The sequence below is a fragment of the Eulemur rufifrons genome, chromosome 28 (genome assembly GCF_041146395.1).
Source record: "Eulemur rufifrons isolate Redbay chromosome 28, OSU_ERuf_1, whole genome shotgun sequence".
NCBI lineage: Eukaryota > Metazoa > Chordata > Mammalia > Primates > Lemuridae > Eulemur > Eulemur rufifrons.
The window spans coordinates 1,610,008-1,637,948 of NC_091010.1; the positions used below are offsets into that span (position 1 = coordinate 1,610,008).

Below are 27,941 nucleotides of genomic sequence, written 5' to 3' on the forward strand. Positions count from 1 at the left end.
TGAGGCAGAAGGATGGCTTGAGCCCAGGAGTTTGAGGTTGCTGTGAGCTAGGCTGACACCATGGCACTCTAGCCCTGGCTGCAGAGCAAGGCTCTGTCTCAAAAAGCAAACAAAAAACCCCTGGATAACTGTGACTTTCTTTAGTCCCACCAGTAATTGCATCTCCTGTCACTCAACTGGTGGAGGCAGGGCCTGGAGCCCTATCCAATCAGGGCGCTGAAGTGAGTGAGAACTGTCCAATCAAGTGCGCAGGAGAGTGGAGGGGGCGGACTCCACGGTCTCAGTGCCCTGGCGACCGGCCTTTTACTACCGGGCTTTTGCGAGCGCTTCCCAATCCTGGTCTGGTCTCTGGGGCTCCTTGTTCTCTGCTTCCAGAGGCCTAGGTGACTCTGCTGCAGCCTTTGCTGCCCTGTGACCTCCAGGTACCTGAAGATCCATAGGGAGGATGTGGGGACACCCCGGAAGCTGGGAAGTGGTGAGTACGCAGGTCTGCGTGTCCTGGTTGGGTGGAAGTGGTTGTGGTGGGAACCCGGGCCTCCCCGCCGCAGTTCCGGAGTCAGCCGGTCTAGGCCCCCCGACACAGTTCAACCCCCATTTCCCTCCTGTTCAGGCTGTTGCTGCCTGGCAGCCTGGGTCCAGAATGTCCTGTCCCATCCTGTCTGGTGACTTCACACTGGCCCTGAACCCTGTCTGGGCAGCTCTTCTATTGCACCTCCTCCTCTCCCCCAGACTGTGTGGTGACTAAGGGAGAATCATCAGGGGAGGGTCCCGCTGCCTTGGTGTGCAGAGTCCTGCGTGGGAGGAGGTGGCGTCTGTGGGGTTCCCAGCCCCTTCTAACTCTTGTTAAAAGTAAACTGAGGCAGCAATAAAATGGTAAAGAGTTTATTTCATTGGAACGAAGAGCAGTTCAGGAATGATGAGGCCTCCAGGGATGGGTTGTAGTTTGGGGGACCACGGGGGGGGCGGGGCTTGAAGGAAAGCCTTTTATCAGGTGTGGTGAGGAAGCACATCAAGTTCAATAACGGATTACATTCATGTACTTAACTTATTTGGATTATCCAGGCAAAAATCACATGGTTTTGTAATCAGAGGATAATTGGCAGGTTGTTGTTGGTTAAGACTAAATTCTGTCTCTGTTACGTCCCGGGGTTGTGGGGGGAGAGACAGAGAGACACATGAAGCCTCATGTGTGGCAAAACGCTGTTTATTTTGAGCATCTGGTTGCAGATGGATGGAGGCAAATCAGCGTCCCCATCGAGGGCGAGGAAATCCTTGGGTTTTATAGAGTGTTTCTCAGTGGGGAGTGAGTGCCTGGGCCAGAACAGCTGCTGCATTAATTTTTTTTTTTTTTTTTAACAACCATTTTCAGGGACCCCTGCCCCAGTCACATCCATCCTTCAGCTCTAGCCTTGTTCTTATCAGGAGAGCTAGGGAGGGATGAACTTCCTCTGTTATCAGGGAGGGCGGGGGAAGGAATGCTGGCTGCAGCTGTCTGTTATATTTACAAAGTCCTGGAACTCTCGAGACTCCTGAGGCTATTGTTTTACAAGCCTCAGTTTTACATTAGCCATACTCTTTGCTATATGTACTTCTGGGATTGCCAACTGGAACACACCTAACATTCCACATTTTTTGTTATATACATATAAGAAAAGGAAGGGTACAGTATGGGAAAAGGGCAAAAACCAAAAATTAGAGATATTGGAAAGTGGGCGTTGTTTTCTTTCTGACTTTTTGTTTTTTTCTGTCCCTGGAGATTTGGTCATCTTTGAAATGCAGTCAGCCCATTGCAGGGGATGTGATCTTTGCCCCTGAGATTTGGTTTTGGGCAGGAAACAAAGGCCTGGAGTTCACCCCCCTGCAGTCTGTCCTGGAGCTTTTTTCAGGAACACCTTGAGGCTGTAAAACAAACTGTAAAAGCTGTGAGCTGGGGAAATCAAAACTGAAAGATTTACATTTCTTTTCTGGGCTCTTTTAGGTGTTTGTGAAAACAGAGTCCCACCAGATTGCCTGCTAGTTTGGGAGAGAGATAGCAAAGAGTAGGGAGAGCTCAGAGTTGATTTTCAGCTGTCATTAGAAAATTGGGAGATTCAAGGCCATCCTAACAGTCTCCCTTTTTCTTGTTAAGATTCAATTGTTACGTAAAATGAACTCAGAAATTGGGAAAATGGGCAGAGATCTTCTGTAGCTTCTTAGAGCTGGGAAGGGGCATAGAGACCTTTTTATGGAGTTCATTTATTAAAAGGGAGGGGGTTGAAAATGGATGGTCTTGAAGTTAGAATAGAGGCAGGATGGAGTTTTACTGGAGAGAGAAAGTCAGGGCCTGAATGTTACTAGATAGTGGAGAATGTATGATTTGAAAATGAGAGTTGAAAGTAGAGCCACTGGGGGCCTTAGTTAAGGAGTGTAAGATCACCCATGGTGAGAAGAGCTGAGAGTTTTCAGAAGGTGGAGAGGTTTTTTGGATTGTAAGCAGAGAGAGATGTCATAGAGCCCCATAGTAGGGGACGGAAAGTCTGGTTATTATTAGGGTTTCCAGTGTGGGCAAAGGACTGACCGGCCTGGTCTGTCAGTTGGCCTGTTGCGGCATTCACAGAGTGACATGGGAAGTAAAAAGAGAAGGCAAAGCATGGTAAGGAGTTATGTATACCACAGCATGTTATCAGAGCCTGGTATCCACAATGGGCTGGACTTTGGGGGAGCCCACCCTGGGTGGAAGCAGGTTCTGGACGGCCTGTAGGTTTGAGTCCTGAGAGACGACTCTCGGACAGGATTTCCAGAAGCTTAGCTATAGTGGTGGAAGCAGTGAGAGAATTATTTAAAATTTTCAGGAGCCCCAATTTGTTCTGTTAAATCCTTGAGTAAAATCTAGTCTTTAGGCTGTAAGAGTTCCAGTGTCTTTAAGAAGTCACTAGTGTATTCCTTCTTGGCAGGTAGGCACCAGGTGGAGGTGGTGGAGGAAGATAAGGAAACTGAAACGAACTCACTAATTTTTATCTCCTGAAATTGGTTTTTACAATTTTATATGTCTGTCTCTTTCACAATAGCCCTTAGGCCTAGAGAGGATAAATAAGGTTGGGCCGGGTGGAATTTAATAGTTTAAATCCTGGAGATAACTTGGCTATTTACTTCATACTACTTCAGTGGCTTTGGAAAGCAAAGCATGAAAATTAATAATGTTTTAAATAAAAAGTCATGAAAATTTTAGTTCTTTCTATGACATTTTCCAAGGAAGCCAATCTTGGACTGCAGTTGATTCTAAACTGTTGTTTAAGAAGAATCAGAGCAAAACAACAACCATCTGCGGATGGTAAAGATTTCACAATATAGACAGTTTTAGGTGAAGTAAGGCAGAAAGTTTTATAGTTTCAAAGCTCAGAGCACCCCATACAAAAGTTGCATGTAAAGTTTCAGTTAAGCTTTTCCATAAATCAGAGGGAGGAGGCCATAAGATCTTTCCCCAGTGGCGGTAACTGGGAAGCACGGAAGGGGTGGGCAAATACATAAGGGGTTGTATTTTATGTTTTACTCTAATGGTGGGGGTAGGAGAGGGAAATAGAGGCCCTGACAATTCAGGAAGACCAGAGAACTTGGCTCCAGTGTTTTTACCTGTGCCAGAGAGTCACCCAAGGTGTGTCGAAGTCGGGTGTGTTCAGAAGCCTGACGTGTCCATCAGATTGAAGCAGTTTCAGAGGGTCCGTGGCTATGCAGGATGTCCGTTCAGGGAGGGGCAGCCATGTCCGGAATGCAGGTGTGATCTTCCCATTTTAAGAAGCGGGCGCTTGCTTTTCCAGTGCCCTTCATTTGTCAAAGGGAGCACAGTCCTGGTGGAGCCCGTCTCCTGGGACATTGTTCTTTAGGGACCCAGAGTCTTAGTAGAGGCAGGGCTCAGTTCCCATGTAAAGGTGTGGCCCTGTCATCTACTTGCCTGGGGCCTTTTGAGGAACTCTCCGGAAAAGCTCCTTTACAGCACAGCCACGATTTGAAAAGCTTTTTTCTGTTTTGGAGGCTGTTGTCAGTTCCACTCTCTTTTTTCTTCACTTCTCCCCATCTTGGTCATTAAAGACCTTGAAGGCCAGGTTTAGGAGATTTTTTGTGTGGGATTTGAGGGCCTTTGTGTAATTTTTGGGAGCTTATTCCTCATGTCAGACTCGTGGGACTAGGGGATAAAGTGTGTATTGAGGAGTAAAGTTCCTTCAGGGGTTCCTACTTGATAATTCAGTAATGGGCCTGTATTAGGGATGGTGACTGTCCCCACTGGCTGGACAGGGGTACATCTATGGATTTCACCACCATGTGCCTGGGCCGTTAACTCAAACTCTCTCCTCCTCTTTGGGGGATAGAGGAAAGAATAGTGTAGAGGTCATGCCAGGTCAGATCATAAGATTGTGTTAAATAAAAGGGACACGTACCTGCATGATGCCTTCCACCCCAGCCCCCAGGACTTGAACAGAATGACAGCGAGTAATGAGTAGTAGGGGGACTGAGATGAGGGCAGGCAGCAGGTTGACTGATAGGCTAAGGGAGTTCTGGTTGGGGATATCTTTAGGGGCGAGGGCTGAGATCGCAAGAGTCCTGATCTAAGGTTTCAAGTTTGTCCAGAGTAGAGGAGGAGGGAGAAGGGCAAGGCCTAGAGTGTAGCAGGAAGATTTGAGCCAGATTACAGTTCATGCAGCATGAGAGGAGAGGGTAAAAATGGTGTAGACGTAGGTAATCTTGGACCATTTGTTTATTGCGGTGACAAACATTGTAGTGAGACCTGGTGTTTTGAGAAGAGGAGTAGAATGAGAGTTGCCCATGTTCCTGGAAAGAGTAGGGGTCACAGGGGGCCGATTCTGCTCAATTCTAGGCCTCCTAGAATGAGGGAATAGCACGGGAGTGAGCAGAGTGCCTGAACGAGCAAAGAGTCACACCAGGCATCCCTGTGTCCAATCGAGGGCCCCAGGTGCTGAGAGTCCTCCGTCTAATGGACAGGACTTTTGAGTCAACACAAGTAGACAAGAACGAGCTTGTGAGCTCCTCCTCACTAGGAGCAGGATGTCTCCAGGATGTGGATTTGAATGTCAATGAAGGAAGAAGACCTGTGGAACTTCTTGGGGAATGAGAGCACGAGAGATAGGAGGAACCAAGGGCAAGTTTGCGAGCTTTTACTCCCTGAGGATGAAATGTGAAGTGTGAAGATCAGCAAAGAGAAGATCCGAGTCCCGGTCTGGTGTCTGCCTCTCAGCTTGGTTCAGGAGGGTCCGGGTGGACAGTTACCTTACCTTGGCTGAGCTCTAACACACTCTGCCTACACTCCAGGATCAGAGACAAGTTAGAGACGGACCCCTGCAGGGCTCAGGAAAGATCCATGGAAACCTTGCCAATGACCGAGGGACTCAGGGGAAGGCAGGATTCAGGAGTTAGGCCAGGATGAGCTGCCGCTGCCTACTGCTTCCCGAGTTGCAAGGCTTGCCTGCTAGAGATGCAGAGTCGTGTCCACCCAGTGTGCCCTCCCGGGTTTCCGCACCAAATGTTAGGTCCCGAGCAGACAGAGACACATGAAGCCTCAGGCATAGCAAAACGCTGTTTATTTTGAGCATCTGGGTGCAGACCAGTAGAGGCAAAAAAGCGTCCACACCGAGGGAGAGGAAAGTGTTGGATTTTATAGAGGGTTTCTCAGGGGGGAGTGAGTACTTGGGCCAAAACAGCTGCTGCATTAATTTTTTTTAACAGGCAATTTCGGGGACCCCTGGCGCAGGCACATCCAGTCTTCTGCTCTGGCGTTGCTCTTATCTGGAGAGCTAGGGAGGGATGAACTTCCTCTCTATCTGGGAGGGAGGGGAAGGAATGCTGGCTGCAGCTGTCTGTTAGATCTACAAAGTCCCAGGGACTCCCCAGACTGCCCAGGCTATTGTTTTACAAGCCTAAGTTTTGCAATAACCACATTGTGTCCTATACATACATTTCCGGTTCCCACCCGGAACAAACCTAACAGGTTTCCTCTAAGGTAATACTGGAGTACAAGAAATGATTCTTCAAAAAAAATGTAGTTTAGTCATGCTGAGTGCTTTTGAAAATTGGAAAGCGTCAGAGATTTGCCAGAAAATCACAGCCCTTCTAACCTTGCCTTGATGCTTTGTGCCCTCACCCCAAGAGCAGTGAGGGACTCTCTGAAGTTTCCTTATCTAACAAAGAAAGCTTTTTATGAAAGTCAATACAATTGCCTTCTATTGCCATCCTGTTGCCTCATTAGCTAGTGCAGATATATAATACTACCACTCCTGAATGGTGTGTCCCTCAACATAATGCCTGCCTCTTAGGTTCATGCAGATGCCAAAAAGAACAATTTACAAGTTAACTTCTTTCTCCCTGGTCCATTCATTCTTGCTAATAACCATTTATTGCTTCTCAAAAGAATGGTATGCATTCTCCTTCTGCATATCCTATGCAAAATAGTACTTGAGCATCTGAACCCCAGTGGGAGGTTGGGGTAATCCCTCTGTGATGTCCCCAAATGCACATTAATACATGCATATGCCTTTTCTCTTATTTGTCTCTTGTTATTTGATATTCAGTGAACCTTCCGAGAATAAAGAGAAAAGTTTTCCTTTGGCCCCTATATTAGTAATTTACAGGAAATAAATTTGAGCTACATTTTGGTTTGCTGAGGTAGGAACACAGGGCACTAGAGCCATTGCAGTCTAATTGCCTCCTATTTATTTTAACACTTCATAGGGGGACTTGTATTCCCTCCATTTTCTTTTCCTTTTTCTCTCTCTCTCTTTTCTTTTTCTTTTTTTTTTTAGACAGAGTCTTCCTCTGGTGCTGGGGCTACAGTGCAGTGTCATCATCATAGCTCACAGCAATCTCAAAACTCTCAGGCCAAAGTGATCTTCCTGCCTCACCCTGCCAAGGAGCTGGGACTGTGGGCAAAACCCACCATGCCCAGGCAATTTTTTTTCTGCCTTTAGTAGAGATGGGTTCTTTCTGTTGCTCCAGCTGGTCTTGAACTTCTCACCTCAAACTATCCTCCCACTTGAGCCTCCTGGAGTGCTAAGATTACAGGTGTGAGCCAGAGTGCCTGGCCTACCTGTATTTTCTAGATGTATGGCAAGTGGGGCATACATTCACCAGCCTGTTTCCTCAACCTAACTCTTGTAGGCCTTACAGTAAAATCCTAATTGTTCAGTTTCTTGCTACATTTCCAAATGCCAACTTTGCATGGAATTTACAATATCAACTCTTTTTCCTTTATTGCCCAATGCAAACAGATGGAGTATTTTAGTTTTCTTGTCATTTCTTTACATAACAATGGGTGGTTGTTTTTAAAATATTGGTTTTCTATTTCTAAACATTTCACATGGAAGGAAAACACAATAATTTCATGGCACTCTGCTGGAAAAAATCTTTGTGTCTCCCCTCATTTAATCTTCCTCAGGCACACACACTTTCCCAGAACGTCTTTGGGTTGAGGTTCCTCTCTAGAAACTGTACGGGATGATGTGTCCTCAGCCACGGTTATGCCTTTTCCTGGTCCTGGGTAATGACCCAAGGACCAGGGTCCTTACTTGTCTGGGCACGATCCGAGATGCCCAAAGCAGCCATGTTTTCTGGAGTGTCCCATGAATATCAGTCGCTGGGACATCTCTGCCCAGAGGACAGCCTCAGGTATGTGGGTGGAGCCTCTCAGTGGAGCAGCTGAATTTCCTTGAGGTTGAGAGGAGTCTCCCCTTCACCTAAAATGCTAACCCATTGGGGCTTTAAGAATTTTTTGTATCAGCCTCTGTTTTCATTCCTTTGAGACACATTACTGGTCAGCCCATCAGATGCTGGTATTCAGAGGAAGTTTCACAAATCATTCCTGCCCTCTGAATTCTCTCAAGTTTGTGAAGGGAGAAAAACTATTTCAAAGGACAAGGTTAACCCACCCCAACAAGGTGGTGCAAAAACTTGCAAAGCAGTACTCCCTTCATGTGTGTTAGAAGGCAGAGTGCATTTTCTTTGGGAGCGTGGTCATCAAGCACTTTAGTGAGCAGGATGGTGGTGGGAGGATGTCCCAAGGGATGTGATGATCTTACTTGACACTGAAGTCAGACATTCCTGTATTCCAGTCACCAGTGCCACTTTTTGAATTTGTTGCCTTGAAAAGCTTTGTTGCTTTATTTCAGATTCGGTTTTTCATTAATTGTAAAATGCTATGTATCTGTAGAGCATGAAAATGAGAAAGTATTTCTGAAAGGGCAAGAGAAAAGTAAAATTCAGAAAAGTGAATTAAACATGTAGTCATATATTCCATTTCATAAAAAAAACCCTTATTTACCATTTTGCCCCCCTGAATGAGTATAGTAAGTTTCTTAGATCTATTCTTTTTCAGGGGTGATTTCAAATGGAGTCCCAGGGCTTAGCTTTGTAATGGTACCATGGAAAATAAAGAGACAAAGTCTGTTTTACTTTATGACTGCCTAAAAATGAATACATTTTGACAAGAAAACGTGGTAGGTAAATTGACTAATTACACCGATTTAACAAAAAGTTCTCCTTTTATGGAGGGTAGAGAATATGGAGAGCGGTTAACTCTGTTTTCACTTATGGAGGTTGTACTTTAATGCTAAATCCTGTGAAATGGGACTTGAAAACTCTTGAGAAATGTTCATGTATGATTATTTACCAACTGATTTCTTTTCATGGAAGTAACAGTTAAATGAAATGTTTATTTTCTGACAAGGATAGATAATTTTGCTATTCATGTTGAATTATGAAATGTAAATGCCTTACAATTTCCTTACCTACTATAAACAGCAACACTGAGATTGTGGGATTTTGCTGAATTATAATTAATTTTTCTTTTTTTTTTTTTTTTGAGTCTTACTTTGTCACCCTGGCTACAGTGTAGTGGTGTCATCATAGCTCACTGCAACTTCAAACTCCTGGGATGCAGTGATCCTGCTACCTCAGCCTCCTGAATAGCTGAGATTACAGGTGTACACTACCATGCCTGACTAATTTTTTCTATTTTGAGTAGAGATGGGGTCTCAGTCTTAGTAAGGCTGGACCCAAACTCCTGGCCTCAAGTGATCCTCCTGCCTCGGCCTCTCAGAGTGCTAGGCTTACAAGCATGAGCCATCGTGCCTGGCTTGAATTATTCAAACACTGGATGTTTTCTCATCCAAAACTAAGTGAATAGTGTTGACTCGGAACCAGAGTTTTGAGCCCAATGACTAAGCTAATATCAATCTTGATCTTTTGGAAGGTGGTCATTGAGGGCCCAGGGAGCCTCTTCTGCAGATATCCCAGCTTGCTCCCATCAGCCAGGATAGGAGCCCTTTATACTGAGAGAAACTTCAGAGCCCTGGGAAGCTAGGGATTGATCCACAGGCAGATGGAGTGGAGGCTGCATGGAAGTAGGGGTGAGTGATGACATGCGTTTTCTGAGGGTGTAACTGCTATTGTCTTAGGGCTCCTTCTAGACATTGCTCACTACAACATATTTGAAATTACAATTTGTTGTTCAATAAAATGAAGTCTTAATTATTTAAAGAAGTATTGCAATAGGGGAAAGCACCAAGTATAAATCTGGAAGCATCATGAAGGTTACACAGACAAGGGCTTTTTTTCATAGAGAGGAGCAAATGAATTTAGAAAGAAGGTGGGAGGGGAAGGGCAGGATGGATGGTGGAAAAGTAACATCCTAGCTTAGAGGCTTTTTTACCCTGAAGTCGGCCTGTTCTTAGGAGGAGCACAAAGGGGGTTTGCGTGTTGGCTCAGACTGAGGATCAGTCAATGTTTAGGGGCCTGGGGGGAAGGAGAAAACCTTAAGCAAACTTTGGTCAAGAAATATTTTGTTCTGACCACTGAAAAGAAAACTGTTCTTGAGGCAATAAATGGAAATTTAAAGAATCTGTGTCAGGCTTTGGAATAGGTGAAAAAGGAGGAATAACCTCTTTCGTAATAGGAAGGATGTTTCTTGGCAGCAAGCGGCTATTACAGAACACAAAGGGTAGGTGATTTCTTTCATAGCAACTATTTACCAGGATTACCTGCCCAAATCTTCCCCCGCCACTTTCTCTTGCCCTATACATCTCTTCCATTTGGCTTTTTCTGAGTGGTGTACTTTATAGTATACCAAATTGATGAATGTAAGTAATGTGGTTTGCTGAGTTCATTGACTAGTTTTATAAAAATATTAAACTTCAGAGGGGGTTACAGGAGCATCTTATTGATAGGCAGTTGCTCAAAATTGTGCATGGGCCCCTGGGGCTGCCACTGGCATCTGCAGTGAGTGCAGTGTGGTAGGACTGAGCCCTGAACTCATGAGGTCGGTATGAAATCTGTGGTGTCAGAATTGACTTTTGGAGAAACATTTGGTGCCAGAAAGGTGGTCAGTGTTCATCAGACTCCACACATTTGGTGTGAGAAGTGTCAGGTTTCTCAGGGAAGGGAGAGTCTGTTCTCCTGCACATAGGCTGTCACACCACGTATTGTGCCCTGACTCTGCTTCTCCTCCTGTGGTCAGAGGAGACTGAGGACACAGGAGGAGCCCTGAGGTCAGATCCCTCTCTGCAACTTGCTGCCCCATGTGATTCGCACCCATTCATGCAGTGGTGCAGCAGGCACTGATGGAGCCACGCCCCCCCAGGCAAGTCTCCTCCCTCTGGAATGGAGACCACAGCTCCATTGCTCTTAGAGTTTCCCACCAAATATCCACACTGGAGTCCTGGTTTATCTCCACCCCTAGACTCCAAATCTGCAGCAGAAATCTGGCCCTCCACCAATCCAGGCTTACATCTGGATCGCCTGATTATAATCCCATGCCTGCATGGACGCAGGAATGCCAGAGCATATCCCAGCCTGGGCTAGTATCTTTAGCACTGACAGCCCAACATAAGTGACTGGGGCAAACATACTAATTGATAGAGGTTTACTGGGCCAACATACAAGGATGTGCTTGGGAAAAACCAAACCACAGAGAAATCTGTGACTTTTTCCAAGGGGGGATTTGGGAACTTCAGTATTTAAAGGCGACATGGATAGAGAAAGTAAAAGCAGGAGGGGTGTGGGCAGACAGGCAAAATTGTTACATTCTTGTGAGGCCTAGAAAATTTACATATTACATAAGCTAAAATTAATGTTTGAAGAGAAAAAGGAAGTGAAGGAAGAATTAATTATGTAGATGTCCCTGGATAGGTAGAAGAAAGGTTGATCTTATTTCTGTTATGCACTTGGGAAGATAAATTTGTAATCAACATTATTAGTGTGGAGTTGAACAGATTAATTTTAAGAGCTAGACTGAAAGTGCAGATGAAAAGTTACAGTTTATGAGTCCTTACTTACAGAAGGCCAATGAGGAATTTCCTTTTGAATGATCTGTGTGGACAGTCCATGTATATCCCTGAAACCTTTTACCTCTCCATGATCTGGCTGATGCATAATGCTAGTAATAACCATTCATTTATAAGGTGTTGCATGACTCAGCCTCCAAGCCTGACCTTTGCTTCTGCAAAAGGAGCTTGAGGGATTGTCCTGAGATTGTTAGTTTCTTCTACAACACCAACCAGTCCTCACACCAGCTGTGCACTGTCTCCCACCCCTGGGTCTTTGATAGCACTCTTCTATCTTCTGATTTTTTTCTTCCCGACAAACCTTCTTTCTTGTGCACATAGTGTGACTAAGGCTACTCCTCTGGTGCCTGAATTCAGCACCCTCTGGAATTATAGTCATGAGTTGAAGGCCGCGGCCCTTGACATGGCTGTTGTAAGAGCAGATGCAAATGAAAAATACCAATGGATCCTTCAACTTAAAAACATGAGATTATACACTCTTCTCCTTCTTAAATTCTTTAATTGTGTATGTACTTTTTTCTCTGCCACTTTGAAATATTATGTAAATTATTTTATGAGCTAACAGATCTTTTGTAATTTTTTTTAACTTGGGGATTGTCTTTTTTTAAATCTAGGAACCACTGCTTTGAAATGTAAATAGTCAGAAAAATCTGCATGTATCCCAGTTTCTTGTAGAGTAGGAACCTCCCATTAGTAGGCACCTAGCTCCAAGTTGCAAAGTTGTCTTCTGTCATGAAGATATGAAAGGGTTTTTTTTTTCACTTTGAATATAGCCCATTAGTAAACACAGATGGCCTTTCCAATTACTAGGTGAATTTTGGGTGAACTACATTTGAAAAATGGTGCTGATAAATCTACTTGAGGACTAATTATGTTGACTTTTCTTTATGTCTTTGCAATCTCTTATTAGGTTGCCTGAGATGTACATGACATTCTGGTTTTATTGTATAACAAAAGTTTTCCTTCTGATTTACCATTGTGGAGAGTTATTCTGGGCTTGAAAACAATTTTGTTATTACCAGGCATGGTAAAAAAAAAAAATATAAAGTGCTCACCTGGCTTCACTCTACACAGCTCTTTCCTTCTTGGCCTTCCAGTAATAACTCAATATTGTGCAACAAAGTGCACGGTGCCTCCAATATCTACATGTAGAATGGTCTCTCTGCCTATTCACAATCTGCTATCTAGAGCAGTTTGACCAGATTTCTACAAAAATAATGTTACAAGACAGCAATCATCCCTTTCAACTGTTTGTCAATGACCCTGGCATTTTCAAACCTAAAATTTATCCAGAGACTGTTGGGCTTGCAAACCCAGCCAGGTAGACACATGTGCATTGAGTAGGCCTGAGAATCTTAACTCCCTCTCCTTCTCTTTCCCAAATACTCATGAATATGTAGAGGGCACCAGCTGCTTCCCTATTCCTCCGAGACCTAAATCTGCAGCTGCAAATTCTGAATCCAGGTCCTCATGATCACAAGGATGTGATAGAGCAGCTTCTATGAGAAGCTTCTAGTTTCCCCCTCATTTCTGTATCACCCAAGAATACAGAGCCAGGTTGATTCCACCTGTAATCCGCACATGAGGCTGGCCTCTACCTGGGATTCACAAGGCAGGTCCAGTCTTGGGACTGAGTTTGTACAGAAAACCTGAGGGAAACATTTTCTGCATTGTGAGAAGTCAATATAGGCTTTGTGAAGCCAGCCTTTACTAAATGAGGCCTTTCAAGTTTTCCAGATATTGCCCAGTGAGCTCTTAGAGTTGTATGAAGGGTTCCCGTTGTAAATAGAATCTAGTGGCAAAATCTGTAAGTGTAAACAAGCACCTCAGCTCTGGGAGGCCAGGGCCACAAAATATTCACAGCCATGATCACAACTACAGCTTCCTGTACAGTTACTGGAGTAAGGTGGTATTCTCCTTCCTCATACCTAAAAGTTAGCCGATAAAGGACAGGTTATGTCACACCTGGATCCAGGATCAGCTGCCCTACCAGGGCATTTCCATTTTCTCTGCTGACCTCACAGTCAGCCTGATTCTCTCCTGCCTGGATCAGCATGGGGACAGCAGCCCAAGCTCACTGGGGACCCTCTCACCAGCATGTGGGAGGCTTGTGGACATTTGGGGATGTCCTTCCATGCTGGGGTCAGCATGACAGGATATAATTCCCCTCCATTTCAGAGGAAGAGGAATAAGTCATCCAGGGTTTGTTCCTCCTCGCATAGAAAGAATCTCCTCCCTTGTTGGTGTCCAGATTGGAGTTGCTCCAGTTTCCTGGTACTTCAGTGATAAACAAGGATGAGGTCTTGAGACACAAACTCCTAGATCAATCAATTCTTTCCATCTCATATGAGCATTAGAGGAACAAGTAAAGCAGGCAGGGTTCCTCCTGTCCAGTCTAGAGCAAATGGCTAAATGGTTGAATTCAGCATCATGTAGTCAAGACGAGGAAGTTGCTCAGACTTTTGCTTCATTTGGGCCATTTTACTTATGTTGTGAGTTCTGATGTCAGCACATGAAGGCCATCTATAAACAGAAGAGTTGTTTTTATTGGTCTTTATTGCTTTTACCTTGTTAAGGATAACTATTTAGCTAGTTCTAATATAATTCCAGAAAAACTTGAGTGTTTTTGATTAAACTGCTTATTACTGTATGTTATAAAATGTACGAAGAAGCCTAGGGTGGTGACTCACACCTGTAATCCCAGAATCATGTGACTTAGTGTGGCCTGGAATAACAAATGGTCTATATGCACAGTAAAGCCTGAGAGGCAATGCTTAGTAAGTGTTTTCAGCCCCAGTTTCCAATTAGGATCACGTGTCCAGTTTAGAGCAACACCATCACCTGTGCCCTCCCTGCAGATTCTATTTGTTGGGGTTGGAGCATCTATGTGGTTTTAATTAAGTGCCCCACGTGATGCTAAAGTGAGTCCAGGGTCAAGCACAAGGGCTCCCAGATATATTTATGAAAGTTGAGTCCAGCCTTTGTTTCACGGGGACCTCACAGTCTTCTCTGCATGGGTTTGTGGGGTGCAGGGCAGCTGCTATAGCAGATATTGCTGGTGTCTGTGGTAGAGGAGGGCACCTGTGGGCAGGAAGGGAAAGAAATCACTCATTGGTCTCCATGTAGAAGCTCCATGTTCATGACTCTGTGATGAAGGACAGGGAAGGGTGGATTTTTTTGCACTTCAAGGTCCCTCTGCCTGTGGGTGTAGTCGTAGCAGATGAAGGGGCTGTGCTGTAGCCTTTGATGGCACTTTATCAAAATGCCGATGCGATTTGTCCAGATACTCTCACCTGAGAAAAAGTTCCAGAGAAGGAAGAGGAAGAAACGGCTGGTTCTTATGTACCCAGGTCCAGAACCATGTTCACTTGTCATCCTGAAATGTCATGTGTTTAGAATGAAAACCTTTCTTTCTCTTGTGATGTTCTTGGCTAATGAGTTGGTTTCAATGATTCTTTTGTTCTTTTTTCTTATAATGGTCAAGATGTTCTGAAAAATCTTCCCTGTATAGCAGAGCTTTCTCTTCATTCTCTCCATCCAGACCTCTTATATGCCATGAACACTTCTCAAAAAGTTTATGAGCTGCAATATGGAAATTTTTCCCTTTGTGCCTGCCAAACATGGGACCGTGTGGCTGCCTAAGATTCTTATTTGGGATAGGGTCAGGTCCTTGGGTATCTGTGAGGAAGGGGAACATGAAACTGTTTAGGTTCCATGTGGATGCTCCATCAGCTCTGTGCATAACAGGCTGAAGTAAATGCACTCTTAAAGTGCTGACATTAATTGCCTAGAATAACTCAGAGTTTTAAAAAAGAATAATTAGAGGAGACTTGCTTTCTAGGATGCTAAGAAATGACTTTACATACACTATTAGAGGTTATAAAACATGGGAGATACATGCAGCTTGAGGTTTGCGTAAAACTGATGTTTCCTCATGATTAGATTCAAATTACGATTTACTTTTTTTGGCCACTATCGTCACAGCAATGATGTTGTGTCCGCCTTTGTGAATCAGCACCTGATACCAATTTGTTCTATTATAGTTGTTAATTTTATACACTTAGATAAGGTGCTCCTTAACAGATTTTTCCACTATAAATTACTTTTCTCTATTAATACACACCTTGGGGAGATGTGTGTAAACTATCACATTGAATCTGGAAGTTCCCCTTTGTTCTTAGATTCTCTTTCATACAGCTTGCTTTGGAAAAGGAAGGCTCTCGTCTTTATTTCCTGGTCTGATAAACTGGGATAAACCCAGGCTCTACCACTTGGTGGATGTTTGCCAAAATATCCTTCTGGGCCAGAAGCATTGGCATCACTCATGAGCTTGCTAGAGATTCAGGCTTCATCCCATATCTTCTGAATAAAAATCTGCATTTTAACCAGATCTTCCATTCATTTTTGTACACATTAAAATTTGAGAGGTACCTTCTAACCCACCATGACTTTTCCATCAGAGAAATATACACAACTTAATCATGTATGATGTAAATAAAGCACTCAAAAATGTCCATGGCTGTTTGGGTGGCCTTATTTTATGCTGCGTTATCTAAAAAATATAGTATCTGCACTGTTTTTGTGGATGTTATACTGTCCTCTTTCCCCAGACTTACACAATACATTAGGAAATACTTTTTTGTTAAAATTATCTTTTTGGGTAATTCCAGTCACGTGTATAAGTCAGAACCAGTTCTCTTTACTCTCTCATTTCACCAGGACTGAAATTATCTCTGCCCATGGCTCCTTCGTAAGTATGTGTTTGTTTGTTTTTTTTTTTTCCAGGCACTGTTGACATTCATGGATGTGGCCATAGAATTCTCTCTGGAGGAGTGGGAATGCCTGGACCCTGCTCAGCAGAATTTGTATAGGGATGTGATGTCAGAGAACTACACAAACCTGGTCTCCCTAGGTGAGGAGAACTTCAATACACCATTCCCATTCCACACTAATAATTTCATATTTTTGTAAATTATTTTCTGGTAGTTTCTGTTGTGCATGAATGAGTTTCTGATGCTTGTTTCCAAGAAAAGCTTGGGGACTTTTGATATAGAAAAGAAAATATTCAAAGTGTTTTATCTTAACGTTAATCCTACATCTTTTTGAGCTGCAAATCTGTATCACTCTACATTAGTAGTAATTGCAGAAATGTAGTGGCATAAAATATGTTGCCCATACCTTGAAATGCAATTTCCACTACCAATTTTTGATTCAGTGGTACTGGGCAGTGGAGCTAAGAACCCACAAATGTTAAATGCTTTCTAAGTATTCTAAAGTTTCTGTCAGGAAAGAGTATATGAGGATTATTTTTCTAGAATTTTCTATATGTTCTCTTTTCTCTACTGAGCACAGTACTAGGTTGGTAATTGGAGAACCCCAGTAAGAGTCATGTGAATTTTTTCTAATAAAATAGGTCTTGCTGTCTCTCAACCAGACCTGATCACCTGTCTGGAGCAAGGAAATGAACCTTGGAAGGCGACTAACTACATTGCAGTAGCCAAGTACCCAGGTAGGTGGGAGTGAATGAAGCAGATGACACAGGTGAGAGAGGTCCAGAATTTAAGGAGGAAGCCAGACCTTAAAATGGGGTTTGGGAAGCTGTGCTTCAATGAAAATGATTTCCAAGAAGCCTGGGTTTCTTTCCCTGGGTCTCACATAAGGGCATGTCTTTTCTTTGTTTTTTAATTGTCTAAGCACTAATTCCCCGTCAGTGATCTCCCTTGAAGGTTACAGTGAGAACCAAAGTTCTGTTCGTGGCTTACAAGGGACAGCAGGATCTGAGTCCTGTGCTATTGCCTTTCAGGACATGGTAATATCTGTGTATTTTTGAGGAAGCCTCTGTGAAACAATTTTTTCATTTTCCTTTTGTGTCGTCTCTGAAATGTGTGAGTGAAGTTGTGACATTAGCACTTGGTTCAGGTATCCCAGGGACACCACAAACAGATGTGGTATGTTTTCTGCTTTATGGTTTCCTACCCTATGGAGGTTTTAAATGTAATTTTACAGGAAATTCATACTCAGTAATTTATCAGAACTCTCTAAATATAGGACATTGAATGTTATTTTACTTCAAACTTCTGTTTTTGCATCAACTATGATAAATAATTTAAATTCTATATGCCCAAATTCCTCAACTTTAGTATAGCTTAAGTTATCTTTTTTCTACATTTCTTAAATATAGTATGTCTTCGGGAAGCTTAGAACATTGCTCAACATGTATTAAGTTCCCACTTTTTACTTTATTTTTTAATAATTGTCATTTTATAGTTTTCTCTTAGTTTGAAGTTAACTGGAACTGTCCCATCTATACACACACACACACGTGTGTGGGTGTGTAACACTTTTTTTACAAATAAAAGTTATATTAATTATTTGACATTTGTATACATTGTGAAATGATTGATAAAATCAAGTTAATGAATATACCTAACACCTCAAAATCACCTTTCTTTTTTTTTTGTATTGAGAATACTTAAGGTCTCCTGTCTTTGCAAATTTCAGGATGCAAGTTATTATTAACTATAGTCATGGTGCTATACATTATGTCTCCAAAATGTATTCATCAGATAACTAAAAGTTTGTACCCTTTGAACATCTATTTTCCCCACCATAGGCCCTGGAAACCATATAGTATTTGTCTTTCTGTGCCTGGCTTATTTCAGTTAGCATAATGTCCTTCAGGACCATCTGTGTTTGATGAAATGGCTGAATAATATTTTTTGTGGCTAAATAGTATTCAGTAAAGTATATACATATACTGTGTATATATACCATACTTTATCCATTCAGAATTTTACAAACAGCTTGTTTTCATATCTTGTCAATTGTGAATAATATTGCAAAGAACATAGGGGTACAGATATTTCTTAAAGATGCTGATTTTTTTTTTTTTTTAGAGTCTCACTCTGATTCCTGGGCTAGAGTGCTGTGGCATCAGCCTAGCTCCCAGCAACCTCAAACTCCTGGCTCAAGCGATCCTCCTGGCTCAGCCTCCCAAGTAGCTGGGACTACAGGCACATACCAGCACGTTGGGCTAATTTTTTCTATTTTTAGTTGGCCAGATAATTTTTTCTATTTGTAGTAGAGATGGGGTCTTACTCTTGCTCAGGCTGGTCTCCTGAGCTCAAGCGATCCTCCCACTTTAGCCTCCCAGAGTGCTATGGTTACAGACATGAGCAACCACACCCAGTGAAAGATACTGATTTTCGTTCCTTTGGTTATATATACAGAAGTGGGATTGCTGGATTGTAGGGCAATTCTAATTTTTCATTTTGAGTAGCACCTCCATACAGGTTTTCATAATGACTCCACCAATTTACAACTCACCAACAGTATAAAGGATTTCTTTTTCTTCACATGCTTGTCAAAATTTGTTATCTACTCTTTGATATTAGTGATGTTAACATGTATGAAGTGGTATTAAGTGCCTAATGATTAGTGATGTTGAACATCTTTTCATATACGTATGGCCATTTATATGTCTTTGTTGGGAAAAGATCTTTTCAGTCTTTCTCCTATTTTTCAATTGGGTTATTATCATTATTACTGTTTTTGTCTCTTGTCAGACATATGGTTCGCAACCATTTTCTCCCAACCTTTATGTTTTCTTGTTTCATTGTCTTCTTTGCTGTACAAAAGCTTTTTTAGTTTAGTGCAGTCCAACTTATTTATATTTACTTTCATTGTCACATGTTTAATGTTGTATTCAAAAAATTCTTTGTCAAGGTCATTATCAAGGAGGTTTTCCATATGTTTCTTTTATGATTTTTAAGGATTTGTGCTTTACATAAGTCTATATTTTGAATTAATTTTTGGGTATGGTATACAAGAAATGGTGTCAGTGTATTGTTTTCTTGTGAGTATCCAGGTTTTCCAGCACCAAGTATTGAAGTATTGGTGAGACTATCATTTCTGCAGTATGTGCTCTTGGTGCCCCTGTCAAAGATGAGTTGACTTTGCATGCATGGATTTTTTTCTGGGCCCTCTGTTTTGTTCCATTGGTTTTTTGCTCATTTTCTTATGCATGTTCTAGTCTGTTTTTATTATTGTAGTTTGGAAATTAGTTTGAAATCAGGAAGTATGAGGCCTCCAGCTTTCTTCTTCCTCAGTATTACATTGGCTACTAAAAATATATTGTAGTTTCATAAAAATTTTAGGATTGTGGTTTTTATTACTGTGAAAAAATGCCATTGAAATTTTGATAAGTAGTCCATTGAATCTTTAGGTGACATCGCATAACATGACATTTTAACAGTATTTATTCTGCTAGTATATAGACCTGTGAAATCTTCACATTTATTTGTGTCTTCAATTTCTTTCATCACCAATTTATATTTTTCAGTGTAAATCTCTTTCACCTTTTTAGTTAAATTTAGTGCTAAAATGTTTATTATTTTGATGCTACTATAAATAAGACTATTTTCTTTTTTATTGGATAGTTTGTTACTGTATGAAAACACAAGTGACATTTGCATGTTAATTTAATATTCTCCTCATTTACTCAGTGAATTTTTTAGTTTTAAACAGGTTTTTTTTTGTACTCTTTAGGGTTGTCTATATATAAGATCATGTCATCTATAAATAGTGATTTTTTTCTTTTCTATTTGATGGCTTTAAAAAATTTATTTCCCAATATTTTTGCCTAAGACTTCCAATGTTATGATAAAATAGAAAGACTGAAAGTACGTACAATACAGCCTTGCATTTGTGTCTCTGCATTTGAAGGAGCAAATATGTCATTCAGTTTTCATAATTTCAGCAGGTAAAGATCTTTCCTTTTGGGGTCCACAGCTTGATGGTTATCCTCTGGAATTGCAAATAGGGGTTCTAGCTGGCTTACAAGGCTGCTTCTTGGTCAGCTTTGATGCTTCCTTTTAGTGGGTCTGTTACTAGGGGGCTTGGACAGTTGTCAATTCTGTCTTGTTCCTAGGCAGACTGGATTGCCCTCAGGACTTTGATCTGTAGGGCAGGAAGTTGCAGTTGGGTCTGCATATGGTGGGGAGGGTGTCAAGTATATGTATGGGTGTGGCTCCCACTGAATTTGTGAGAGGTTTTTCCCAGAGCACGGTGTTGGTCCCTAGGTGTGCAGCACTGGCCATGCACTGTGGCTGAGAGAACTGGAACTGAGTTACAGCTGCTTCAGAGACCACAGTGAGTCCCAAGGTCTGTAGGCCTGCCTCCATGGACACAAATGGACATTCCCTGCAGGCCTCTGGAGAGGGAGGACCATTCCTAGACCATGGCTGGGAGGAGCTGGAGTTGCTTACAGAGTCACTTCCGAATTCTCAGTGGTACCAAGTGGAGTGAGCCATTTCTTGGTCTGTATCCAAGACCAGGGGTTCCCAAGTTTACCACCTGAATGAGGGCCTGCCTTCTCAAAATGACCCTCTTTGGTCATGGGCTTTAGTATTATTTTATAACCTCCTTCCTGGATCTCAAAGCTTTTATAAAAGCACTTAGATTTTGAGATGGGGGTCTCCTAATATCACCCAGGCTGGTCTCAAACTGCTGGACTCCAGTGATCCTATTTCCTCAGCCTCTGAGTAGCTGGAATTACATGTTTGAGCTACTATGCCTGGCTTTTATAAAGTCACTTTTGTCCATGGATGGCTGCCAAATTTTAGTTGCTGTGGGAAGACAGAAAAGTACGAGACTTCCTATTCCACCAAGTTGTTAATGTCACTCTCTCTATACAGTCTCACTTTCTATTTTGTTCTATATCAAATGTTATGTCTAAACATTTCTTGCTTTGCAATGACATATTACTGCATTTCTTTTTTAAGTTATGTCCTTTCACATAAGTTTATTGTGTGTTTTATTTTACCTACACATTATAAGTTTGGTTGAAATTGCAACTTATGTACACTTTATCAACGTCTGGTTTAATTAAAATACAAATCAGCCATATGTCTATAAAAAATTATGTACATTTTTTTACCTATACATTTATATATTTGGGAACCCTGATTTATAATATGTGTGTGTGTATAACAGTTTTATATATAAAATATATGTCACACTCTAAGTGCCTTTATAAGAGCTTTGGGATCTAGGATACCAAATATAAAAATATTTTTTATATATATAAATTATAGATTTCCAGTGAATGAACCCTTGTATTACTATTTAGTGTCTTTCTCTGTCTTGTGACAGTTTTGGCATAGTGTGTTTTATGAACTAGGACAGCTTTTGACTCAAAATGTATTTTGCCTAATATGATTGTGACTCTCCTGCTCTCATTTGCTTAACCATTGCATGGAGTGTGTTTTTCCATCCTGCCACTTTGAGTCCATTTTTTTTCATTAGATCTAATGTGAATCTGTTATAAAGAGAATATAGCTGGATCTTGCTTTTTGAATTTCCTTAAACCCCTTTACTCAATTTTTTTCTTTTGATTGGGGATTTCAGTCTATAAATATTTAAATAACTGTTTGAATGGGAAGGGGTTACTATTGCCATTTTATTAATTCTTTTCTTTGATTCTTGCAGGTATTTTGTCCTTGTTTTTCTCATTTTCTGTCCTTTGTGTCTCATTGATTTTTGTAGTGACTTGCTTTTATCCTCCTTTTTAAAAAATGTATCTCTATAGGCATTTTATTTTGGTTACCATGCGGATTACATAAGAGCTCTTACAGTTACAACAATATACTTTAAACTTGTAAGTAACAACTCTTCTTTACTTGTATATAAAAATTCTTCTTCATTATATTTGCCTTAAAATTGATGTTATTGATATCTCTAATTGTATCTTCTTATACTGTATATCCATTAACAGATTTAACAGATGTTTCTTTTCTTTCTTTCTTTTTTTTTTTTTTTTTTGAGACAGAGTCTCACTCTGTTGCCTGGGCTAGAGTGCTGTGGCATCAGCCTAGCTAACAGCAACCTCAAACTCCTGGGCTTAAGCACTGCTACTGTCTCAGCCTCCCAAACAGCTGGGACTACAGGCATGAGCCACCATGCCCGGGTAACTTTGTTTTCTATATATTTTTAGCTCTCCAGATCATTTCTTTTTATTTTTAGTAGAGACGTCTCGCTCTCACTCAGCTGGTCTTGAACTCCTGACCTTGAGCGATCCTCCTGCCTCAGCCTTCCAGAGTGCTAGGATTACAGGTGTGAGGCACTGCGCCCAGCAGAACAGATGTTTCTGATCATTTTTGTGCTTTTATCTTATAAACTTTGAAGCATGATTAAGACCATTTTCTGCACCATTATTCTAATACTGCAGAACTTTATTTAGATGTAATTGCATCTCTTTCCCAGACAGGGTTTCTTTTATTTCAGAATATTAAGGGGATACAAATACTTTTGGTTATATGAATCACTTTTGTAATGCTTCAGTCATGACTACAGGTGTGCCCATCACCCAAATACTGTTCATTTTACCCATCAGGCAGGTTTTTGTTTCTCTCCTTCTTCCCCCTGCCCCCTGCTTGATTTCCAGCAAGTTTTACTTTCCTCTGTGCACATGTGTGCTCATCAGTTCCAATTTAATAATGAGTACATGTAGTATTTTTCCAATCTGGAGATACTTTACTTAGGATAATTGTCCCAAGGTACATGTAAAGGATTGCAAAAGGCATTAATTCACCTTTTTTACAGCTGTCTAGTACTCCATGGTATAAATATACCACATTTTATTAATCCAATCATAAATTGGTGGGCACTTGGGTTGATTCCACATCTTTGCTATTGTGAATTGTGCTGAAATAAGTATTTGAGAGCAGGTGTCTTTTTGATAGAAAGACTTCTCTTGCTTTGGGTCGATACCTAGTAGTGGCATTGCGGTATCAAATAGTAGGTCTACATTTAGTTCTTTGAGAAATCTCTATACTGTTTTCCATAGAGGTTGTACTAATTTGCAGTCCCACCAACAGTGTGTAAGGATTCCTTTATCTCTGCCTCCATGCCATCATCCCCTGCTCTCGTGTGCAATGTCTCTGCATGGATTCTGAGCAGCTCCCCAGTGAGCCCAGAGATCTGCAGTGGAGGCGGGGAGACTCCTCAGAGTTCAAGCTGCCTGGAACTTTGATTCCTCTCCTAAAAAGCAGTGCTACTTCAATTCTGCTGTCTTCTCCTCTTGCCAGTAGTGTGAATTGTATTGGGACCCCTGGATTAGGCTCTGAGTTGGGTGGTGCTTATAAGAGTCAGCTGCACCTTGTTGGATTGAGTCAGTAGGTGCTGTAATGGGCTATATGGTCATTCTCCCTGTCAGTGGTTGAGGCTTGCAGGAAAGAGCCAAGTGCAGAGGGGTTATTTTGTGCCTGGAATAGGCTTCAGCCCCTTAGGAGAAGCATTTGAGTATCCCAGACAGTGGGAGGGGCCTGCGGTCCCCAGGGGATTGCTTACTCTCCACCACAAGAGAGGAGAGTGGGAGAGTGAGGCAGGGTGGGGTTAGGTTGAGCAAGCCTGGAAGGCTTTGCAAAGTCTTGGCAGGACTCAAAGTCCTATCCCAGGGCCCTGGGAAAGGCCACTGGGACAGGGGTCAAAAAGATCTATCACATCTAAAAAGACTGCTTATGGGGGAGGGGCTGTCTGTAGTTCACCAACTGGCTCTTGGAGTGACCTCTGCCGCTGTCTCATTACCCCTGCCCTGAGGGGCTCCCTCCAGTGTCTGTTTGCAAATGGGCACAGAAACCTGCTGCACTCAGCCACAGTGGGACCACAGGCTGGGAACTTTATGCCGGGGATCCACTCGAGTCTGACAGCGTGACTTTCCTGTGGGGATCCGGGCATTTCACCAGATTTCTGTGGCTCAAACCCCCACTGTACTCTCGCATCATTTCTTCCCATGTGGGCTCCCTTGCCTACCAAGTTACTCTCTCAAATCTCTCCATTGTGCCCCCTGGGAATTCACTGAAGTCGTGGGGGCACAGGATCCATCCTGTGTATCTTCTTCACTGGCATGTGTCTGCACAGAGTACCACAGGCAGGGAACTCCCAGACTGGGCACCCCTGGGGCCACCACCGGTCCCCAAAGATAAAGGTATGGGCCCCATTCTCCGTAAAAATGCCAGTTTGGAGAACACTGTAGGTGATGAAAGGTGGCTGCCCTCCCAGCTGCAGTGGGTCGGGGAGGGAGGAAGAGAGCCAGGAATAGAGCCAGGACCCTGGCTCCTCCAGTCGCCCTCCTTGGAAGGCAGCCTGCATGAAACGTCCAAGCTCCAGAGCCACTCCTGTTCTCCACACGATTCAGTGGGTGCAGCAGTGCCCATGCTCATAAATGTGGAAAAACTCACATACAACTCAGTAGCCCACTGATTACCAAAGGTGTGTAGGACGGAGAAACGCAATACTCCCTTATTCCTTCACTGGGCTCTGAGCCTCTTTGGGTTTGATTCTCACCAGTTTCTTCTCATCTTTTTCTTTTTCCTTTTTCGTGTTCTGCTTCACGGTTTCCCCCTGTGAAGTACGCAGCAGGCTCCGGCACCTCCTGCAAACTACACATGAGCTGTGCCCATTCCTTCCTTTTCTTTATGTAAAACACTTTCTTCCCTCTGGGGTGCTCCAGCAAGTGATGTCTCTAGTAGGCCCTCTTGCCCTCTCCTCTCTTCAGTTAATTATTGTTATATAATTTTGTGTTGTTTTCTAGCATCATTTTATTTTCAGTGAAAGGGGCTTCCTTTGGCACTTCTTGTAGGGAGATCTAGTGCTGACAGACTCTTTCAGCATCTGGTTATGTTGATAAATCTTTATTTTTTCTTCTTTTAGGAGGATAGTTTTGCTAGATACAGTATTTGTGCTGTGCAGTTTTTGTTCTTTAGGCCCTGTGACTATAACCCAATTTTTTCTGCAGGGCAAAGTTTCTGATGATAAAAATTCCACTGGTTCTCTCATAGAAGCAAGCTTGTACTTGACACATCACTGTTGTCTTGCAGCTTTTCAGATTCTCTTTTCTGTGACTTTCAAAGTTTCACTTATAATGTCTTGTAATGGGTCTTTTGTTTATCCTAGTTAAAGTGTGTGTTGAGCTTCTTGATTTCTTAGTTCTTTTTCTTCCATTTTAGAATTGCTCAGTCATTTCTATTTGTGTTCTTAAGCTCCACAGTTTGTTTTCTTTTATACTTTTTTTGCTGTTCTAATTTTGCTCTATTCGTTTAGTTGTCTGTGATTTCATTTCACTCCTTGTGCACTATTCAGATGGGGCTTTTTAATTTTCTCAGATAATTTATATATCATTGTTTCTTTATAGTTAATATCTGATTATTTATTTTGTTTGTTTTATTGGACTAGGATATCCTGATACTTTGTGTATGTTATGACCTTTGGTTGATATTTGGGGATTAAATAAAAATTCATCTGTCACAATCTTTAAAAAATGGCTTTGTCCTGGGAGATTCTGATATGAATTGCTTGGGCTACAGATTCTTGGAGCCTCCCAAATCTATTCTCAGGATGTTTATTCTGTGGAATTGTATGTTTATTTTCCAGGTAAAGTGATTTTTCGATGTTTTTTCTTAAGGCCCTGTAATCATTTGCTACACCTATTGTATGCCACTTGTACTGAAGTCTCTCTGCTGCCGTAACAGTCATTTACCTTTGTTTTCAGCAAACCCAGTCTACCTTCCAAAGCATAACACAACTATGTTCAGCATTCTGTGTTATGCGAGACACTAACCAGTCTTTGGAAAGGCCCCTAAAAGTCCAAATATATATGTGCCACATTCTCTTTCTCTTTTTGGGGAGAATCCAGGAATTGATTTTTTAAACCCATATAAACCATGCTATATTAATATTAGGAAGGGCAATGTAGGTAAATGTAACAAACTTTCCTTCCTCTTCTATGTGGCTTTTGGTATTGTGCTCTCCCAGGATGCTGCAAACATTTAATTGGTTTTAAAATTCACACAGAAGCAATTTGGTCAGTATATTTTTGTTAATGTTATGTAGCTGTAACTGTATTAGGGCCTGTGGTAGTTTACTATGCTATCTTGATAATGTGCTTGCTATAATTTTATATGCTAGATTTGTAATAGATGTTCATGTAAGGCTGGAAAAAAACAAGTGGGATAATTTGTTATTTTTATTTCTTTCAGCTGTGTCTTCTCATTACACCCAAGACCATTTGCCAGGGAAAAGCCTGAAAGATTCATTCCAAAAAGTGCTACTGAGAAATTATGAAGGCTCTGGACTTCATAATTTAAGCTTAAGGAAAGACTGGGATATTGTGGGTGCGTGCCAGGTGCAGGAAGAATGTCATAATGGATGTAACCAATTTTCCACAGCTAGCCATTGCAAAGTCACCAAGTGTAATAAATGTTTGAAAGTCTTCAGAAAATTATCAAAACAAAATAGACATAAGATGAGACATACTGTAGAGAAAACTTTCAAATGTAAAGAATGTGGCGATGCCATTAACAAATGTTCACACTTTACTGAATATAAAAGAATTCATACTAGAGTGAAACATTACAAACATCTAGAATGTGGCAAAGTGTTCAAATCTTGCCCAAGCCATACTAATCATAAGTCAAGTCATGCTGGAGGGAATCCCTACAAAGGTGAAGAATGTGGCAAAGCTTGTATCCACTGTTCACCCCTGACGAAACATAAGACAATTCACACTGGAGAGAAACCCTACAAGTGTGAAGAATGTGGCAAAGCTTTTAAGCGGTCTTCATACCTTAAGATACATAAGAGAATTCATACTGGAGAGAAACCCTACAAATGTGAAGAATGTGGCAAAGCCTTTAACTGGTGTTCCATACTTACCAAACATAAGAGAATTCATACTGGAGGGAAACCCTACAAATGTGAAGAATGTGGGAAAGCTTTTAACCAGCATTCAAACCTGACCACACATAAAAGAATTCATACGGGAAAGAAACCCTACAAATGTGAAGAATGTGGCAAAGCTTTTATCCGGCATTCACACCTGACCGCACATAAGAGAATTCATGGCGGAGACAAACCTTACAAATGTGAAGAATGTGGCAAAGCTTTTATCCACCGTTCACTCCTGACTACACATAAGAGAATTCATACTGGAGAGAAACCCTACAAATGTGAAGAATGTGGCAAAGCTTTTATCCAGCGTTCACACTTGACCACACATAAGAGAATTCATACTGGAGAGAAACCTTACAAATGTGAAGAATGTGGCAAAGCTTTTGTCAACCGTTCACTCCTGACCACACATAAGAGAATTCATACTGGAGAGAAACCCTACAAATGTGAAGAATGTGGCAAAGCCTTTAACTGGTGTTCAATACTTACCAAACATAAGAGAATTCATACTGGTGAGAAACCATACAAATGTGAAGAATGTGGCAAAGCTTTTATCCAGCGTTCAAACCTGACCACGCATAAGAGAATTCATGCAGGAGAGAAACCTTACAAATGTGAAGAATGTGGCAAAGCTTTTAGCCACCGTCCACTCCTGACCACACATAAGAGAATTCATACTGGAGAGAAACCCTACAAATGTAAGGAATGTGGCAAAGCTTTTAACCGGTGGTCAACCCTGACCACACATAAAAGAATTCATACTGGAGAGAGGCCTTACAAATGTGAAAAATGTGGCAAAGCTTTTATCCAGCGTTCAAACCTGACCAAACATATGACAATTCATGCTTGAGAGAAACCCTACAAATGTGAAGAATGTGGCAAAGCTTTTAACCA

At 41.8% G+C, this 27,941-nt stretch overlaps 1 protein-coding gene across 1 annotated transcript; it reads left to right on the forward strand.

Moving 5' to 3' along the window:
* The first annotated feature begins 445 nt into the window (after positions 1-445).
* Positions 446-27,897, forward strand: LOC138376344 (zinc finger protein 737-like). The gene is made up of 5 exons (XM_069460597.1): positions 446-475; positions 16,107-16,233; positions 16,735-16,830; positions 26,357-26,653; positions 26,822-27,897. The coding sequence occupies exons 1-5, from the start codon at positions 446-448 to the stop codon at positions 27,895-27,897; spliced, it is 1,626 nt and encodes a 541-aa protein (XP_069316698.1).
* The last annotated feature ends 44 nt before the right edge of the window (positions 27,898-27,941 follow it).